This window comes from Cebus imitator, unplaced genomic scaffold, assembly GCF_001604975.1.
Source record: "Cebus imitator isolate Cc_AM_T3 unplaced genomic scaffold, Cebus_imitator-1.0 Scaffold392, whole genome shotgun sequence".
Taxonomy (NCBI): Eukaryota; Metazoa; Chordata; class Mammalia; order Primates; family Cebidae; genus Cebus; species Cebus imitator.
Window position 1 is genome coordinate 1004836 of NW_016107707.1, and position 20234 is coordinate 1025069.

Here is a 20234-nt window from a genome sequence, read left to right on the forward strand (position 1 = left end):
CCCCTCCTCCTTCCTCTTCCTCTTCCTCTTCTTTTAAATGACTTAAAAAGCAGTTACATCATTCTTTTCAGTGACCTCTCTCACTTCTGACTGTGGTCTGTAGAAGCTGCATGGTCATAGAAGTTAAGTAGAAAAAATATTTGGCAAAATACAGCCTCTATTCATGATAAAATATCACAGCAAACTAGGGCAGAAAGAAATACCCTCAACCTAAAAATTGGCATCTAGGAAAATCTTAAAACTAAGAGTATACTTAATTGTGCAGCATTGAATGCTTTCTCTTAAGCTTAGTGGCAAACTCAACATTCCTTTTAAACAACTTCGTGGAAGTTCTGGTCAGTGGGGAAGACAAGAAGAAAATAAAGAGTGTAGACATGGGAGAAGAATACATGGAGCTGCTATTTGTGAAGGATGGGACACACTACATAAAAATCACAAGAAGTCTACCAAAGGTCTCCTACAACGAAGTTAGTAAATCACAAGATACAAGGTCAGCACTCATTAATCAAGAGTATTTCTTTCTTAAAAAAAAAATCTATTATCTTACAGTTTTGAAGGTCTTAAGTTCAAAAAAGTCAGGTTGTCAAAGGAGCAGAATGCTTCTAGAATGGTGGTTGAAGAGTTTCTGGAGGCTCAAAGAGAGAATTCATTCCAAGACATGTTCTGCCTCGTAAAGCTGCCCACTCCTCCTCATCCAGGACTGCATAACGTTGACCTCTGCTTTCATTGTCAAATCTCTTTCTCTGCCTGTGATCTTACTGTTTTTTCTGTTTTATGGACCTCAGTGATTACACTGGGCCCACCCAGATAATTCAAGATCATCTTCCCGTCTCATGGTCCTGAACTTCATCATATCCAAAGTCCCATTTGCCATGTGATGTGATGTATTCAGATTCCAGGGATTAGGGCACAGACATCTTTAGGGACCATTATTCTGTCTACCACAGACTGCAAGTGTTCTTTACATATTCTGATGTGATGGACACTAGAACCTGACCAGGTGTATGATTTGCAAATATTTTTCCCATCCTGTGGGTTGATTTTTCACTTATTATAGTGTCCTTTGATGTACCAAAAATTGAAATTTTCATAAAGCCTAATTTCTTTCTTTTTTTTTTTGGTGGCTTTGCTTTTGGTGCCATAACTGTAAGAGTTTTATAGTACTATTTCTAACTTTTAAGTTTTTAATAGATTTTGAGTTTTTTTTTAATATGATGTAAAGCATCAGTCCAATATCATTCCAGTGTCTCTGCCTCATTAGTTGAAAAGACAGTTTTTCTTCATTAAGTTATTTTGCTATTCTAATCAAGTGTATTTCTGTATAGTAGAAATGAAGACTGGGAAACAGAAAATTTTAAAACATCATTTAAAATAACTCCAAAATTGAAATATTTAGGTATAAATGTAAGAGAATGTATATAGTGTGAGCTTATAGAAAACTAAAAACTCTAATAAAAGATATAAAAAAGTGAAGAAATAGAGAGTCATACTCTCTTCAAGGAATAGAAGACCTGACATACTAACATGTACACATGTAAATTCTCCATAAATTAAATATGGAGCGTGTGTGTGTGTGTGTGTGTGTGTGGTAATTCAAATCTTACCAGAATTTTTGTAGATATATGTAAGATATTCTGCAATGTATTTAAAAAGGCAGAGGAACTAGCCTGTGCAAAATGGTTTTGAAAAAGAACTAGACATCTACATATAAAAAATGAAATTTGACTTAAATACCTTAAACAAAAAACGTGGTAAAAGGCATGAACAAACACTTTACCAAAGAGGATATACGAATGGCAAATAGGCACATTAAAAGATGTTTAGCTTACTTAGCTATTAGGGAAATGCACATTAAAACCATGATATGACAGTGCTAACCACCTACTTTAACTTCAATAAAAGTTGCTGACAAGGGCAAGGAAAGAAATAGACGTGGAATAACTTGAAATTTTGTAAGTTGCAGTTTGAAATACAAAACTGTACAATCACTGGGGGAAACAGTTTGGCAGTGTCTTACAAATGCTAATCTGTCCTAAAATATAACCCAGTGGTCCATTTCTGGATAGTCATGCTAGAGAGATGAAAATTTATTTCCACGTTAAAAACCTGTACATTAATATTTATGGCAGCTTTACTAATAATTGCTAAAAACTGGATACCACCCAAATGTCCTTAAGGTGATGGATGTATAAACAAACTGTGACACATCTAAACAATGGCATAATATTTATAAAAAGTAATGAACTTTTAATATACATAACAACTTGGACAAATCTTGGAGACGTTATGCTAGGGAGTGAAGCCACACACAAAAGGTTAATACTGTTGTCTTCCGTTTATATTCCATTCCCTCCCAGCAAAAAGAACACACACACACACACACACACACACACACACACACACACACACACGGAAAATTACAAGGGTGGAGAATGGCTCTGTGGTTGGCAGCAGTGATGGGCAGGGAAGGGATAAGGACAATAGCAGAAGGACGTTCTGGAGTTGGAGGTGATACAACTATTGTGTGTCCTGGTTATGTTGATAGTTACACAAATATATACGTGTCTAAAATGGATAGAATGTCATGCATCATACATCAATGGAAAAAGTTAATGTATGATATAAAAATAAAACTTAAAAGACATTATTTTCATTAGCATCAAAAACATTAACTGTCTAAGAAAAACCTAATAAAAGATGCATGTCATTCTACACAGTTAGCTATATACCATAAATGAGAGAAATTAAAACAGACCTAAATAAAGGTCAGCATATCTATATCCATGGTTTAGAAGACTCTATATTGGAAACAACAATTATCCACAAATTGATTGGTGGAGTCAATGCAACTCCCTATCAACATTTCAGTGGTTTTTATTTTTTGTGAAAATTTACAACCTGATTCTCAAATGTATATAATATGTACATGACCAGAAATTGCTAATGCACTTCTGAATCAAAAGAAGTTTGAAGAACTTGCTTCACTGGATATCAGTGTTTATTAGCGAACTACAGTGAGAAGGATCGTGGTATTCAAACAAGGGTACGGTAAAAGTCAGCGCAGCTGATTACAGAGCCTGGAACCGAGGCAATCGTGTACACACATTCGGTTGCTGACAAGCACGGCAGGCAATCCACGAGTGAGTAGTGTTAGAGTAATTGGATGCCCATATGGGAAGAAAAGAAAACTTGTCCCTTACTTCTCACACAACACCCAACTGTAGTAGATTATAGATTTCAATATAAAAGGCAAAAGAGTCAAACTTCTGAACACAAATAAGCAGGGCTATTTTCCTCACTTCAGAGATAGAATTAAATAGAATTCGAAAAGCACTATTCACATGAGTCTTTCCTGAGCAAGATGACAGAATAGGAAGCCCTGGACCCTCCTTCCCCCATGGAAACTCACCATTCAGCAATAAAGCATGGGCAGATTTTCTGTGAAATTGAGAATCCAGGAGCTAGCTGAGAGGCCCCAGCACCCTAGGTGAGCACAAAACCATCCACACCAAATTCAGTAGGGAACTTTGAGTCACCCTCTTGCCATAATCCCTGTCCTTGGCACTGTGCCTTATGATTGTGAGGAGACCCCCAGCCCCCAGATCTTCCTTGGGGAGGGGTAGTGATGAACTGTGCATCCAGAAGCCCACTTGGCTGGGATATACCTAGAGGACTGGCTTCTGTCTAGACTGTCTCAGAGTGCTGATGCACCTGCACAATCTAGCTACCTGCAAGTCAGTGAGAACCGAGATGACAGTTTCATCTCATGTGCAGCTAGTTGCCACAGCCCTCCCTCCACCTCAGTGCACACCAAATATCCAAAAAACAAAACAAAACACACACACACACACACACACACACACACACACACACAACACAAATCTCAGGTTCTCCCTGAGATGGGAAAAAAATGGTTAGACAGGGAATCCAGTGATTGACCTGGGCTGCCTGAAGAACTGACTTACATCTTTCTTGTTCTCAGGGCACTGATGGGACACAGTATATTCTGGATGCCTAGGGGCTCCATAAACCCAGAAAACAGGTTGGAATAACACAAACTTTGGAGAGGCTCCCAAAATCTCTGGCTGGGCTGATTATAAGGGTCTTCTGTATGAGGCTAGTCTGAGTATTGGGAGAGGCAGCTGTTTCATCTAATAAGCAGACAACACAAACAATCAAGGAAAATAAAGAAATAGGGCAATATTTCCCCTACAATGGAACAAAATAAACAAATTTCCAAAAATCGACTTTAATGAAGTAGAGGTGTATGATTTGCCTGAAAAAAAATTAGGGTAACTATTATAAAGATACTCACCAAGGTAAGGAGAACAATTATCGAATAAGTGAGAATTTCACCACACATAAAATGTAAAGTACCAAATAGACATTGTGGAGCTGAAGAATAATAACTGAGCTGAAAAATTCACTTGAGTGGTTTAACAGCAGACTAGGTCGAGCAGAAGATTGAATCAGTGGACATGAAGACAGGTCACTAAAGATTATTCAGTCATAGGAACAAAATTAGAAAATAATAAAAAAGAATAAAGAAAGCTTCAAGGACTTAAAAGACGTTATCAAGCAGATCATGCATCATGGGAATCCTGGAAGGAGAGAGAAAGAGAAAGACCAGAAAGCATATTCAAACAAATAATAGCTATTTTTTTCCTAAGTCTGGGAGATGGAAATGGTCTAGATCCGGGAAACCCAAAAGACGCTAAATAAAATGAATCCCAAAAATGCTTACTGAGATACATTATAATCAAATTGCCAAAAGTAAAAAAAAAAAAAATTGAAAAGTAGCAAGAGAAAAGCAAGTTGTCACACATAAGGACACCCACATAAAACTGTGAGTGGAGTTTTCAGCAGAAACTTTCCTGTCCAAAAGGAACTCAGATGATGTATTCAAAGTACTAAAAGAACTTGAAACCAAGAATACTATGCCTGCCAAGGCTGTCCTTCAAAAATGAAGGAGAGATAAAGATGTTCAGAAGCTGAGAAAGCTCATCACTACAGACCTGCCTTCCAGGAAACGTTAATACCTTCAACAGAAAACCACAGGACACTGAACAGCAGTATTATACCATAAGAATGTAAAAAGTCTCATTAGCACAGGTAAATATATAGACAAATACAGACTACCATATTATTGTAATAGTGATGAGTAAATCACTTTTAATTCTAGTTTAAAAGGTAAAAAAAAATAAAATATAACTAAAACTGTGTTAATGGATGCACAATATAAACTGATGTAATAGACTATATTTAAAGACATACATAGGCTGAGAATGAAGGATGAAAAAAATACCTCATGCAAATGGTAACCCAAAGAGAGCGGGGTGGCTACCTTCATATCGAACAACATAGACGAATTTAAAAACGGTTGCGAGAGACAAAGATGGCCCTAATGTAAAGATAAAAGCATCAACTTGTCAGAAACATGTAACATACACACCCAGTATCAGAGCACAGAAATACACGAAGCAAACTGACAGAACTGAAGGAAGACAGAGATAGCAGTACATAATGGTAGGAGACTTCAGCACCCCACTTTGAATACGGGATAGACCAACCAGACAGAAAATCAACAAAGGAATATTAGACTTGAACATTATAAACCAAATGGACTAACGCAAATATCCAGAACGTTCCACCCAATGGCAGCAGAATCTACCTTCTTCTCAGGTGCACATAAAACGTTCCCAGGATGGATCACATGTTAGATGTTAGATTACAAAGCAAGTCTCAGGAAATGAAGAAGGATGAAATCATACCAAATATATTTTCTAACCTCAATGGAATAAAATGATATCAGTAGAAGGAAAATGTAAAATCATAAATATATTAAAATGAGCAATTTTGAACAACCAGTAGGTCAAACAAGAAATCAAAAAAGTAAGTTAGAAAATATCTTGAGACCAATGAAAGCAAAAGTGTAACATACCAAACTTATAGGCTATAGAGAAGCAATGCTGTGAGGGAAGTTTATAGTGATAAACAAAGAAACACCTGCATTAAAAAGGAAGACATATCTAAAGTAAACAACCCAACTTTACATCTCAAGGAGCTAGAAGAAGAAAGAACTAGGCCCAGAGATAGTAGAAGGAAGGAAATAAAGATTAGAGGATAAAGAATAGAAAAATCCACAAAACTAAGAGTGTTTTAAAAAGATAAAATTGACTAACATTTGGCTAGACTTAAAAAAAGGAAGTAAAAAGGAGCTCAGATAATGAAAATCAGAAATATGTAAGTGGGATTACATCAAACTAAAAAGCTTTTGCACAACAAAAGAAATGATCAACAGAGTGAAAAGGCAATGTACAGTGAAGTCCTGTGGTTCAATACCTACAGTATTATTAAACTGATTTAAAAATGGGCTAAACACTTGACTGTACATTTCTCCCAAGAAGACATACACATTGCCAGCAGGTATATGACAAGATATTCAACATCACTAATCATCAGGGAAATGCAAATCAAGACCACAAGGAGATATCACTTCACAGCTGTTAAAATGGCTATTGCCAAAAATTCAGAAGTCAGCAAGGGCTGGCGAGGATGCAGAGAACTTGGAACCCTTGCACACTGTTGGTGGAATGCAGAATGATGCAGCCGCTACTGAAAACAGCATGGAGATTGCTCAAAAAATCAGAAATAGAACTACCATATGATCCTGAAATTCCACCTTCAGGTGTTTATCCAGAAGCATTGAAATCAGGATCTTTCAAAGATATCTCAGCACTCCAGTGTTTTTTGCACCAGCATGAATAACCAAGGTATGAAAACAGCCTAATGTCCATTGATAGATGGCTAAAGAAAACATGGTATATACATTCAATGGAATTATTTAGCCTTTAAAGAAGAAAATTCTGGAGTATGTGACAACACAGTGAACCTTAAGATCATCATCTAAACGGAATAGCCATCACAGAAAAACAGTTGCAGCATGATTCCACTGATATGAGGCATTTAAAATAAACTCCTAGAATCCGAGAGTATAATGGTTGTTGGCAGGGGCTGCAGAGAGGGAGAAATGAAAAATTTCTAATCAATCAGCATAAAGTTTCCATTTTAAAAGATCAATAAGTGCAACAGAAATCTATTGTACAACATTGTCATTGTATTTAACAACACTTAAAAAGTGTATCATACACTTGAAATTTGTTAAAATGGTAGACCTCATGTTAAGTGTACGTACCACAGTAAAATAAAATTTTTCAAAACCACTACCTATAAAGTGAAGGAGTGAGAAACTAGACTGTATTAAAATCAATAATGTCTTTTATTTTTTAAAAAATGGAGAAAAGCAAACTACAAGTGAAGTTATATGCAACATCTATACCTGATAACAGATTAGCATGCCATTGAGACATTTCTTTTAGGGAACTACTTCAAAACTGTGCTGAGTGCTGACTTTACAGTGTCTAAATAAATCCTAGGTTAGATAATGTAATGCCTTTAGCAATCAGAGAAGCCAGAACTCTTTTGAGTACGACAAAATATACATACTAAATTCAGAACTACAGATCTGAGAGACTCGTTGCAGTTTTTGAAATGTATGATCTTTCCTGTAGAAGGTCCTGGTGCAAAATGCAGTGATGTGTTTGGAGACACTTTAGAAAAGGTATCATATAGACATATTTCTGTTATCATGAATGTTACAGTCTTGGGTAATTGGACGCTGAACACTAAGAACTTTCTTCAAGGATATTCTTCCTCTTATGGTGACAGATACAAGCAACATTATTTGTATTCACAGTAATTATTTTATCCTATGAAATCTTGCACTTTAAAATAATTTTGGTAATACCGTTTTTATAAGATGCATTCATTATACAACTGTTCACACTTTGCAAATAATTAAAATGTTCTTAGATCTATGTGATTTCCTATGAAGTCTGTATGTAACTTACACCAGTGCATATTCATTTACTTCTGTTTTTTGATGTTCATTTCTCCTTTTGTAGCTCAATCTACTTCATATTTTTGAAAATATCCATCTTTTGATCTTTATAGATGCAGCATCCCACATTATTAAACATAACCTGAGTTAAGTTCTTTTTGTAGGCATTTGTCTGATACATCTTGACAACTTTGAATGCTATTTTCCTTCTATTCTACTTGTAAATTTCACTTTCTTATTCTGCTTTATAATTAAATGCTATTTTCAGCAAACATAAAAAGTGCAAAAATGGTTAAACTGTCTTCAATTTGAAAAGAAAATGCATCTCTCTTGATACCATCTTTGGGTGGAAAATTGGGAAGTCACGAAGACCACCGCACAAGGTCATTGGTCAGATTAAAGAAATAATACCTATGAAATAATATACTGCACAATAAACATGGACTTCTCATGATTTAAAGTGTTTAAGATTGTAATCCAATAATAGACTCTATGGTTTTGACTTATGAACACTTATTTTATGGGAGAAATTCCCCTGAATGATGAAGAATTCGGTTCATTTTAGGTGTTTGGTGTTTCCAGGTGGCATTCAATTTCTATCAAGGCTATGGCTTTGAAGCTAAGAGCCTGGTTTCATAAAATGGTGCTTTTAATCTCTATTAATTTATGTGAGAAAGTAGTGGATTTTCGTTTACTCTTTTTCTAAACTCCAGTTTCCAAATTAAATGCCCTTCTTAAATATTTGCAGAGAATCTGAAATTTTAGTGAGAGGAAGATTAACAAAGTCTCAGCAGTGTCTTGTGATGTTATGAAGCAGTTTCTATTGTCTAGACAGGAAAACCTTCTCACTCTTGCTAACCCTAATCCCTGAATTTATCGTTTGACCTGCTTTGATTCATCGATTTGTCTTTCTAGGTCAGAGGTTCTGAATTCTGGTGCCCTTCCTCCATTTTTACAATAACGTTCCCGGTCTCCCCTCGCGTATTCCCGCCCCTCTTCCTCACGGTCCGTGATAGCTCGCATTCTGTCTATGCTGCTGTCCTCTTAGCCCGGCGTGGCAGCTGGGACCCCTCTACCCTCTCCACGGTGGCCTCCCGAGAGTGCCATCTTTCACGGGACTTGCAGCAGGTTGACACTGCCCCCCAATTCCACGGCAGGAACTGCTTGGAAGAAACGTCAACAGCGTCACCTCTGAGGACCAGCTCCAACTAATCCTGTTTGTTTTCACCAGAGGAGTTGTGGCCGGCTGGTATGCAAGCCGGGAACCCGCCACTGCCGTTTCCTGGGATGGCCCCTGTTTCTCTGGATCTCAGTGTCTTCATCAGCCAGATATAGCCAGACTTCCTTCAGACGGGCTTTGTGTTTGAGAGGCCTCACTAGGAGGCCCATCCTCATCTTGGGAGAACTGCCAGGTGTCACAAGGCAAGGCTAAGATTGTTCAGTCTAAATATTTTTCAAGAAGAATATTTTGGTCTGAAGGTAAACGTGATCTGGCAGCTTGGGATGGTCACTGACAGTGACCAGCTTCACACTGGTGGGGCATTTGGAACGACGTAAATCATTTTCTCATTGAAAAATCAAACCTTTTTGAGCTAAAATAATAAAAAAAAGTGGTTGGCAGGTTTTTTCAAGAGATCCCAGATGGGGCATCATTTTCCTGGTTTAGACACTGTGAGCAAGAAAGGGATGAAAGGACTCCTGCACATGCTTAGCTCACACACTTTAAATCTGCCGCGTGACCACATCCCGCAACTCAGTGAGCGCTGGCTGCATGAAAAACGGGAAATGCCGTCAAGGGTGGAATCCCGGGTTTTTGCCATTGTTGATAGGATAAAAAAACCCATGTCCATTCTTCAAGGCTAAAAACACCCTAAATAGCATCCAGTAAAAAGCGTGCTCCTGTAGAGCAGCTGGTGCAGCTTCCCTGACAGAGTTTAGGGGACGTCAGCTATATTGTAATACTCTCACGATTCCCTTTTTGGTGGCAGGGCATACTTGTGAGCATTCTGGAAGCGAACTCAAGGCAAGAGCTCCTGGGAGCCTGTCTGTTTAATATTAAAATATAACGCAGTGTGGAATTGGAATCATTTTCTTTATGTTTTTTTTTTTTTAAATCTACACCATTTTTTTTCTCCTTCCACTGTTACCTTGTGTACAACTATGTCCCAAAGAGGAGATTTACTTCTTTAACCTCATCAGTAATACTCATCATTAATGCTCAGGGTCCCCTCCAGTGGGACTTGCACCCTGCCAGGAAGGCAGGGGAGGCTGTCAGTGCCGGCTCCTGGCAGCCACCTTGGGATACGTGTGATGCTGTGAATCCCTAAGAAGAGAGCTGGATCCCAGCAGCTAAAACATCTGCTTCTGATATGGTCAGAAATTCCAGCCCATCCCTGGCGCCGATGGTGCCCAGACAGCGCCACAGATCTTCAAGTCAGGTTTCGTTTCAGTTTCAGTGCATTTACTGCTGTGTTCCCCACCCCTGGAGGGAGTTCAGATGTTTGCAATATGTCCTCCTCACACTGTTTCTTGCTGTGGGTCCTTGACGGGCAGTTCCAGGAATGAGGGCTAGTACTAAAGAGCAGAGCTCCGCCTCCCGCCTCGCTCCTCCTCTCTGGGGGTCTGAGGGTCCAGGGTGAGCCTGTCACTGTTGCTGACTGCAGTCGTTAGAAATCATGTGGATGGAGCTCAGACGCGCGGTTGCCAGGACCTGGGAACAGAAGAAATGAGCTGTGGGTCAGGGGTCCAGACTTGCAGTTAGGGTCTGCAGACCTCTCGTACAGCAGGGAGCCTGTGGCTAATAGTGTGCTGTATAATTGAAATCCGCTGACAATGTTGTGTGCTTGTAACTGGCCAAGAGAGATCATGACTATTCTCACCACCAAAAAACAAAAGGCAACTGTGAGGTGATGGGTGTGCGAATGAGCTTCATTGTGGTAACAGTTTCACAGTACACAGATGTCAAATCATCACTTCTTGAACATAGAGAATTTTTGTTTGTCAGTTATACTCAGTAAAGCAGGTGGGAAAAAAACAAGTGTCTGAAACCCACCTGGGCTCCCGTGGGCCTTGGCCACTGCTCTCTTGATGGGTGGATGGCTGACTCTTCTTAGTTCCTACCTGTAGCACAGGGATATTTGTATTGTTGTGAACATTGGGTAGAGTGGGATATGGCAGTTATTTGGAATGGGGACTGACTCCTAGTAATTTGCAGTAAGTGCAAGTTATTAGCAACACAGGTCACTGCTGATCAGCACTGTGCAGGGCGCTCCCTACGTGGAACACGCAGATGATTGTGACACAGCAGTGGAAGTCATAGAGTGTTTACATAAGGGGAAAAAGTAATGAGGAATACCAGGCTGTCGGCAAATGTGCCAATGCCGCGGGAAGATGGGACCCAGGAGGGCAGAGAGGACTGGACAGGGCTGGGTGAGAGGTCGTCCAGGCACGGGCAAAGCACAGACAGGACAGGGACGGGGGAGGGCCGTTGCGCTACAGTCACGGGATGGTCTGAGCAAGCGCCACACACGGAGCCTTGAGTATCACATTTGTTTACAGGCAAAGAATTTTAACCGTAATTCTATAGGCTCTGGACAGCCGTGGTACGTCTTTGAGTAGCAGCAGCAGAATAGGTGCAAATCTGAAAGCAGTCAGTGGGTGGAGGAGAGCAGGGGGTGGCTACGCAGGGAAGGACGCTGAGAAAGGGCAGGGTGTCTGCAGCGACGTACGAGGGGCACCTGCTTCCACCATCGGAGGCGATTCCCGGCCAAGATCTGCTGGCATCACGCAGTCCCCAGGGCCTCCTACCTAGAGATGATTTCACCACAGAGCCTGTGAAGGTGAAGCCTGAGGGCCCCTCACTAGCAGAAGCTTTCTCCCAGGTCCTGCGAAGGTCGCAGCTGTGTGTTCGCGGGGTCTTACGTTGCTTGTGATGTTTACAAGCATTGAGAATGTGCACCCAGGTGGTCGGACCTCGGGGAGACCCTGGTGCCTGTGAAGGTGAGACAGGCCCCAGGGAGTCAGGGAGGCCCACCGTCAAAGCCATATTTCCCAGGACAAATCCCAATAAATAACACACGCAAGAAACAAAAAATAGATACTTGAGTTATGCGTCCATACCTGAGAAGGAATAAATAAAAATGGTTTTACTCTAATCGTTGCATTAGACATTGTTAGATAAGAAGTCAGAACAACCTTTAATTGGCAAGGGCCTGTTACTACCATTTTATAAAGAAAACAGCCAGTGGCTTCTGTTCCTGATTCGTTTAGCTAACCCAAGCCAAGGAGCTGAGGCCTGGAGGGGAGCAAGGCTCTGTCCCCAGCGTCTCCTGAAACCAGAATCTCGGATTTCCCAACCTGCAGCCATCTCGTTTTTTTCCCTTGGCCCTCCTCTTTAATAAAGGAAGCGGGAGGTGTGTGGAAATAATGTCCACATTTGCCAGAACTTACAGATGGGTATTGTGAAGAAGCATTATTTCCCTTCTGTCGTGTCAAAGTGTTCCACATGTCACAGCAGCTCATGGCTTATTTAGAATTTATTAAGCTCTGCAGTAACTAAAACAAATCATGAACATGGGCTGTTCACCAGCAGGATGGTTTTCAGTGGAGGGTCCCCACGAGTTCCATCTGTTAGTATTTCAGACACATTAATTTCGTAGTATTAGTGAATTATACACAATATTTTCAGATAGACATTGTTGGAATGTTTTTTTCTTTGCAAAAAGGAAGGATGATTAATGCCATTACAAAGAAAGTTTATGAGAGCAGTAAAAATATTTCTCTGTGGGTGGGAAGTGTTTCTTCAACATTTAGTCAAACGTAGACACAATAAAACATCCACGCTGCATAGCCTTCCGCCGTCTTCAAGCGGCATTCATGGCAAGATTTCAGAACGAAGAAGAGCGTGGACCCTGCGTGGACCCTGGACACTGTAGGATGCGCCCCTCTGCTGCAGGGAAAGAGCATGGTCGTTGCTGGGTCGGGGTGGGGATTCCCGCCTTGTTCTGCAAGTCTCCACCTCATGGATGGTTCTCAAACTCTTCATGCAGAATTCAGACCTATGAAAGTCTTTCCAGTAAAAGAAGATGGGACACAGGAAGAAGTCACCCCATCGTGTTCTTCTTGCAGAAATAAGATAGAGACACGAGAAGAAAAATGGAAAATTAGTTTCAAGCAGGAAAGGCTAACTCTAGGCAGGGATATGGAAATGTAACATTTTATTTGAGTCAGAAGGGTCCTTACATTTAATGCAATCCAACGCTTGCATTGTATGCATGAGGGAACTGAGGCCAAGGAAGGTAAATGATGTCACACGGTTTATGAACAGGGTAAATGTGGAGGGCGTTTCTGCACAGGGGTCCTTCCACACGTCCCAAATCTAACACCCAGACTCAGCTGCTGCGGGCCTTCTCAGTCGCATCCAGGGAAGCGGATTTGGACTGCAGTGTTTAGAATAATTGGTACTTAGGAGCTGAGTGACTGGATGAAGCTTACTCAATGTCTTCAGCCTGTTTACCCCCGGAAGGAAGAGTGGTCACTGTCTCTGTGTCAGGAACCCAGGTGCCTGGCACACAACGCACCTCTGCCTCCTGGGAGGGATGAGAGAACACACCTTCCATCCGGCCCTGTGCTCTCCTGATCTCAAACTGCATCGTAAAGTGCTTCATGGGGAAGGGGCAAAAACTGCACATTTTTAAAAATTATACTTTAAGTTCTGGGGTGCGTGTGCAGATCATGCAGGATTGTTACATAGGTATACACATGCCGTGGTGGTTTGCTGCATCCATCCCCCTGTCATCTGCATTAGGTATTTCTCCCAATCCCCCCACCCCAAGCTAACCCTGCCCTAGCCCTCCATCCCCCAACAGACCCCGGTGTGTGATGTTCCCCTCCCTGTGTCCATGTGTTCTCATTGTTCAACACCCACTTATGAGTGAGAACATGTAGTGTTTGATTTTCTGTTCTTGTGTCAGTTTGCTGAGAATGATGGTTTCCAGTTTCATCCATGTCCCTGCAAAGGACAGAAACTCATCCTTTTTTAGGGCTGCATAGTATTCCATGGTATATATTTGTCACATTTTCTTTATCCAGTCTATCACTGATGGGCATTTGGGTTGGTTTCAAGTCTTTGGTATTGTAAACAGTGCCGCTACGAACATATGTGTGCATGTGTCTTTACAATAGAACGATTTATAATCCTTTGGGTATATAGCCAGTAATGGGGTTATTGGGTCAGATGGTATTTGTATTTCTAGATCCTTGGGGAATCACCACACTGTCCTCCACAATGGTTGAACTAATTTACACTCCCACCAACAGTTTATTCATAGGAATGGAAAGAGGAGATGAGGGGAGAAAGGGTAAAGAGGGTGAGAGGTGCTGTGGGCCAGTCACTCTTTGTCTTACTGTGTATATAGAATAAAACGGCCCATTCAGAAATTATTGGTGGAGGATCCTGTCATTCAAAATATTTTTGACATATTGAATAACATTGGTAAAACTCTTCCAGTTTTCTGAGTTTTAATTTCTCTGTTATACTCAGGTTAAACAGACAAGCAAAAAGGTTTGGAAAATTTCGGATTCTTTCCAACATTTGAACAGAGCTTTTCTAGAGAATATTCGTTAGTTTGACGTCATTGATCGATTGGCGGGCCCTGGACGTGCTTGGGAGGACATTTTCATCCTTCTGATTCCTTAATCCAGTAAACCAGTATCCAAAGAAAGAAGGAAGTGAAACTTACAAATGCACATATATGCCTCCCTGGCCGTTCACATGTACTGAATTTTGAAGGCTTGAGTGTGTTCTCTGTGCAGATATAGCCATTACACATTTTAGTTAGAGATCCTGGTTGGGCCTGGATCCTGCCAGGATGGAAGGAAGGCAGCTGTCAGCTCACAGGCTGCTCTGCAAGGATGCTTTTGAACTTGCTGCTCCGTCACCAGTCTGCCCGGCTCACGCTGTACCTCACTGAGGTCTCGGCTGCTCTGTGGCCTTCCTGCATCCCCAGCACCTGTCCACCCCAGCAGCCTTCCTCTCCCTCACCGCTCTGTCAGTCTGGATGGGCTTCTCTTACAAAGTGATCTGGATGCATCTTACCCGGGGCATGTGGTTCACGTGAGTCAGCAGAACTCTGCTCCACACAGTCTCTCAGGGCCTAAATGACTGAGCAGGTCCCACGTGGGCATTTCCAGGGCCCTCCCAAGAGTGACACATACCATGCAGCTTGAACTTCACCTATGGGTGATGCGACCCCACCCAGCCCCAAAAGGGGAGCAGTTCTGCCACATGCCTGCAAGCAGGGAAGCTGTGGCATTTGGCAGACGGCACCACTGACTACCGTGACTTGTATCTAGACACTGAATATTAGCCTCTCTCTTTCTCATCAGAGAAAAGTACACCTCTCCCACCTTCAGGGGAAGCAACCCCAAAGGTCAGCCTTGTACCGGGCCGAAATCAGGGTGTTGTACACATGGATACGCCTGTCCTGGGAGAGACATCAAGTCCAGGCATGGTTTTTTTTTGATCCACTGACCTGTAAGCTGAGAAGACCGGTCTGACCTCCCTCCGGCTCCACACATGCAGTGTGTGGACTCAGGTGGAAACGGGCCAGCCTGAAGCCCCAGTGGGCAGATCCCGATGGGCGGGGTTCGTCTTAGGTTCAGCTCTGATTCTTTTCCGAGGGTGGGACTCCTGAGGTCTGTTTTCTCCCTGACTCTTGCCTCCATTGTCTGGGAATGTATTCTTTTTCCATTAACCATTTTTTGCCCTGGTAAAGTGGGCATTGGATAATATACCTCCTTTGGGATCCAAGTTCTTCCAGGCTGCCGTTTGCCCATGAAAGACAGGAGGCAAGGGTACCGCTCCACCTCAAGAAGTCATCTTTCTTCCTGACGGGAAGAGCCCCCTTAACACTAAACCAGCTTTGTGCATGTCCCATGTGCACGCCGCGTTCTGAGTTCTTTTCTCCGTGCAGTGCCGGGAGCTGCGGTGCGTCTTTGCTTCTGCAGGCCGGCACCTCTCCTCTCCCCGGCTTCTTTCTGACCCTTTCTCTCTGAAGTGTAGGTCACTGGGTCACGGCAGCCTTCAGTGGAAGGGCCACACCTTAGTCTTTTTCCCTGAGCCGTATTTGCAGAATTAAGGACCTTACTGGGTGGCAACCGAATCCATTGAGAGGCTTCAGCAGTGGGTGAGATTATTGCCGCCACGCTGTTTCAGGAGGCTTTGGCACTACTGGCACCCCAGGGCGTTCTGCTGTAGAGATGGGGACGAGAGGCACGTGAGGGGCTACATCCTCCCAGCCCGCCAGACCCCAAGTGTGCTTTGTCTGTCTTTCCTCTTCTATAACAGCTTTCCAACCACCGGGTTCTTTGTGGAGATAATTTCCTTCCTGTGATAACTTACCGAGCACAGGGAATAGTGGCCAACGCATGCTATTACCGTTCCTTTTCCAACCTCTGCCCAGAGAGCTACCAGTCCTCAGACGGGTTCCGCCGCCCGTGCCTGACCCTGGCGTCCGGCCTCCAGTACCACATTCCTGGGCTCTAAGCATCCGTGCTGCCTGCTTTGGTTTCATTTCACCGCTCTCTGAACCCCATTTTCGTATCATTCAGCACATGCTAGGTCCTATGACGGCATCACACAGGTGCACACACACACGCGCACCTTCGGTTGTGGGTCCAGAGTCTGTCAGTGATGGGCACATGCCCACGTTTTGGAAGGTGGGAACGAGGCTGAGGCCATTCATCCCCCAGGGTGCATTCAGGCTGTTGGGGACCAGCCCTGACACGGACCATGGGGGTTGTAAGGGATGGCGGAGACAGAGAAATGGGAAAAGACAAGGGTGCATACGGTGGGGACCGGGGTCCAAGGCCCCAAGCTTTAGAGATCCACACTGTTTCCTGGTGTACAACACAGAGCAAGAATGCGGCCGGGTGCGGGGAGATAAAGGGATGCTGCCTTACGCAGGTGATTTACTGCTACGGTGGTTTGGCATTTCTTTTGAGGCATGCAGAACAAATTTCATTTTAGATTTAATTATGAAACAAGTTAGAGGGATTGTAGATGGGAGCCAGCACATCTGCTTGCATTCTTGTGCTTTTGAGTGGTGTTTTTTCCTTGAGTACGGAGCATGGCATTTTACAAGCTGTGTTTTTTTTTTTTTTTTAAAAAAAACACCAGATAAGCAGGCTATGTGACGACTTTCCCCCCAGCACAGGCAGGCACATGGACTTGGGAGGGGCTGTCTGGTTGCTGAGATGCCACTCATGACTTGCCATGGCCGATGAGCCTCGAGAGGCTCCTGGGGAAGCGCCCCGAGAACCTGCTCCCAGCCGCTGCTTCCCTGCCGTTTGCTCCCCCAGCTGCGCAAATGTTTGCGCGAGAATCACATTGACTGTTCCATAATTCCCCCATGCCGGACGGCTGGGCACCTTCTGTCTGCTTAGTAATACGCCAGCCTGCTTTTGTGCGTGGGTCACTCGCTCTGTGCCTGGCGCTAAGGGTGCTCCTTCAATGACTTCCTTTTATCTTTACAACACCTTTAGGAAGTGGACACTTTCCTAAAGTGTCCACTTTATCATTTTCCTCATCTTACAGATCAGAGAACGGAGGCTGCAACAGGCCTGCCGCCTGTCAAGGCGTGGACTTGTGAGCCTGGGTTTGCCTGCACGTGCTGAAATGGACTCCACTGTGGCTCTTACCCCCGTTCCACAGTTGAGATACTTCTTACATCTTAAGATTGACATTATGTCACGTAATGTTACTGCAATGCTGATGAATAATATTGGTCATCATTCACTGAGTGTTTTCCATATTGAACCAGCGTCTATCAGAAGAATTGGGGAGGTGAGAACATCAACGTGGAGAGAACACACGACGTTCGACAAAGAGCACAAATGGTACAGAACAGTCACTAATAGAACTGCCTCGTCTCTCCTTCTGCTCTGTTTCAGGAATACCAAATCGACATATTTTTTGCTCAGACCTGGACGGATAGTCGCCTTCGATTCAACAGCACAATGAAAATTCTGACTCTGAACAGCAACATGGTGGGGCTGATCTGGCTCCCGGACACCATCTTCCGCAATTCTAAGACCGCAGAGGCCCACTGGATCACCACGCCCAACCAGCTCCTCCGGATCTGGAACGACGGGAAAATCCTTTACACGTTGAGGTAGGATTGCCGGGTTGATCTTTGGTTACTCCTGGTTTAAATCTGGATCCTTAATTTGAATCATTGCAGAAACGAGGCTGTGTTTTTTGTTTTTTTTTTTTGTTTTTTTCTTGAGATGGAGTTTCGCTCTTGTTACCCAGGCTGGAGTGCAATGGCCCTATCTTGGCTCACTGCAACCTCCGCCTCCTGGGTTCAGGCAATTCTCCTGCCTCAGCCTCCTGAGTAGCTGGGATTACAGGCACGCGCCACCATGCCCAGCTAATTTTTTGTGTTTTTAGTAGAGACGAGGTTTCACCATGTTGACCAGGATGGTCTCGATCTCTTGACCTCGTGATCCACCCGCCTCGGCCTCCCAAAGTGCTGGGATTACAGGCGTGAGCCACCGCGCCCGGCCAAGGCTCTGTTTTCATCTCTAAGTCTGTTCTTTTTCACGCGTGATGCACTACAGCACCCTGAGAAAGTGTGCCCTCATGCCATGTGTGAAAGTTATTTCTAATAGGTGTGCACCGTGGGCCCTCTCCCTAGGAAAATACTGATGTCTTGGCACACTCATCAACAAATGTAGTCAGAGTGAACTGAGACCACCAGGAAGAGGGGCAGAGCAGGTCCTTCCCAGCACGTCCCTGAGGGAAGCGGCAGCTCCCCTGGAGTGGGTCCTCCTGGCCGCAGGGGAATCTTCGAAGAAACCTAGAGCAGTAAGGGAAACTGAGCTTCCCGCCCGGGGGGGTGCGTGCTGGGTGAGGGATGCCCAGCCTGGTGCTGCTCTGTCAAACAGCCAAGCAACTGATCACAGTGCCCCTGCACACACAGAAAGCTGACGATGGCTTCGGTGTGCATCCCCCACCCCAGGCGTTTTCAGCCTAGACATTGTCACATGGGAGCCGTGTTATAAAACAGGTGTCAGTGCTGTGGGCTGTGTTCGGTTAGACTCTGCCCGTCCCGGTCTCGAGTGTAACCGAACACACAGCCCACAGCACAGGGACTGGACGGCCCCCCCAGCAGGGTCCTCAGAGCGCTGGCACTGCCCCAAAGGGCACTGCGCCCCGCCCTTCCCGACGGCTCAGGGCCCTGGGTGCACCTCACGGGCTCGCCCTCACTGCCCTGGGGCACAGGGCTCCCTCTTCCACCTGCTCTGCGCCTCCGGCTCCGCACCCTGCCCTTCGTGCCCACGGACTTGACCTGTCTCTTTCCCCTCCCTACCCGATCCTGCTGGCTTAGCGTATCCATCCCAGAGGTGAGAGCAGTGCGCATACCGAGAATTCCCCCGAGAGGAGTCGGGGTCCTCGCGTGTCCACAGCACACGCACAGGCACAGAGGAACGTTAAAATATGCAGATGGTGAGAGAGCGTTGACGTTTCCGGGAAATCCTCATTTTGCCAGCCAGGGAGCAATGACAGCACAAAAGCCACAGCTGGGCAGCGAGCTGACGACGTCCGCGGGGCGCTGGTGTCCGTGGAAGCCGCTCCGCGTCAGCTGTGACGCGCGCACAGGAGGCTGAGGTCACAGGAGCCCGCGAGCCAGGACGAAGGCCCGGCCAGTCCGGGGGCCCCGCGTGGACGCGAAGCTTGGGGCCGCGGCAGCCCTGGGAGGGTGTGGGGCCCCAGCTGGCAGAGCCACCGCCTGCCTCGTGACATAGGGGGCAGTTGCCCTCACAGGAAATCCCCCCACAAGTGGATTAATTTGGCAAAATGGCTGTTTAGATAAACACACCAGTTTCCAAATGGAGGAAGGGTTTAATTCCAGCAGATGGAAAACAACTTATAAAACGACGTGGCCTTTGTCCTCTCTGACTTGGCGTGTGTTTCTAGACACAGTTGGAATTTTACTCCCTGGAATTGTCTGTGCCACTGATAGTTAAAAGCCACACAAAATAACCCAGCGTGAAAGCAACATGGCACAGCCGCCCCGTGAGCGGTGCCCCGGCCGGGAGTGAGCCCGCGTGCGGGCCTGGGTGGCGGAGCGGCCCTCCCCATCCCCGCACGGGTGCGCGGGCGGCCGGCGGCCTTGCCCTGCGCTGGGTGCTGACCTGGACTGACCCCGGGCTCCTCCGCAGGCTCACCATCAACGCCGAGTGCCAGCTGCAGCTGCACAACTTCCCCATGGACGAGCACTCCTGCCCGCTGATTTTCTCCAGCTGTGAGTACCAGCCGGGCCCCGGGGGG

General features: G+C 44.5%; 1 protein-coding gene across 3 annotated transcripts in view; it reads left to right on the forward strand.

Annotated features, from left to right (window-relative positions):
* GABRG3 (gamma-aminobutyric acid type A receptor subunit gamma3) overlaps window positions 1–20234 on the forward strand; it is a 488421-nt gene that overhangs the window by 292216 nt on the left and 175971 nt on the right. For all 3 annotated transcript variants that reach the window (XM_017508498.2, XM_017508499.2, XM_017508500.2), the window contains 2 exons: window positions 17852–18072; window positions 20126–20208. In XM_017508498.2, the coding sequence (XP_017363987.1) occupies window positions 17852–18072; window positions 20126–20208 (304 nt within the window). The remainder of the gene's footprint in view (window positions 1–17851; window positions 18073–20125; window positions 20209–20234) is intronic.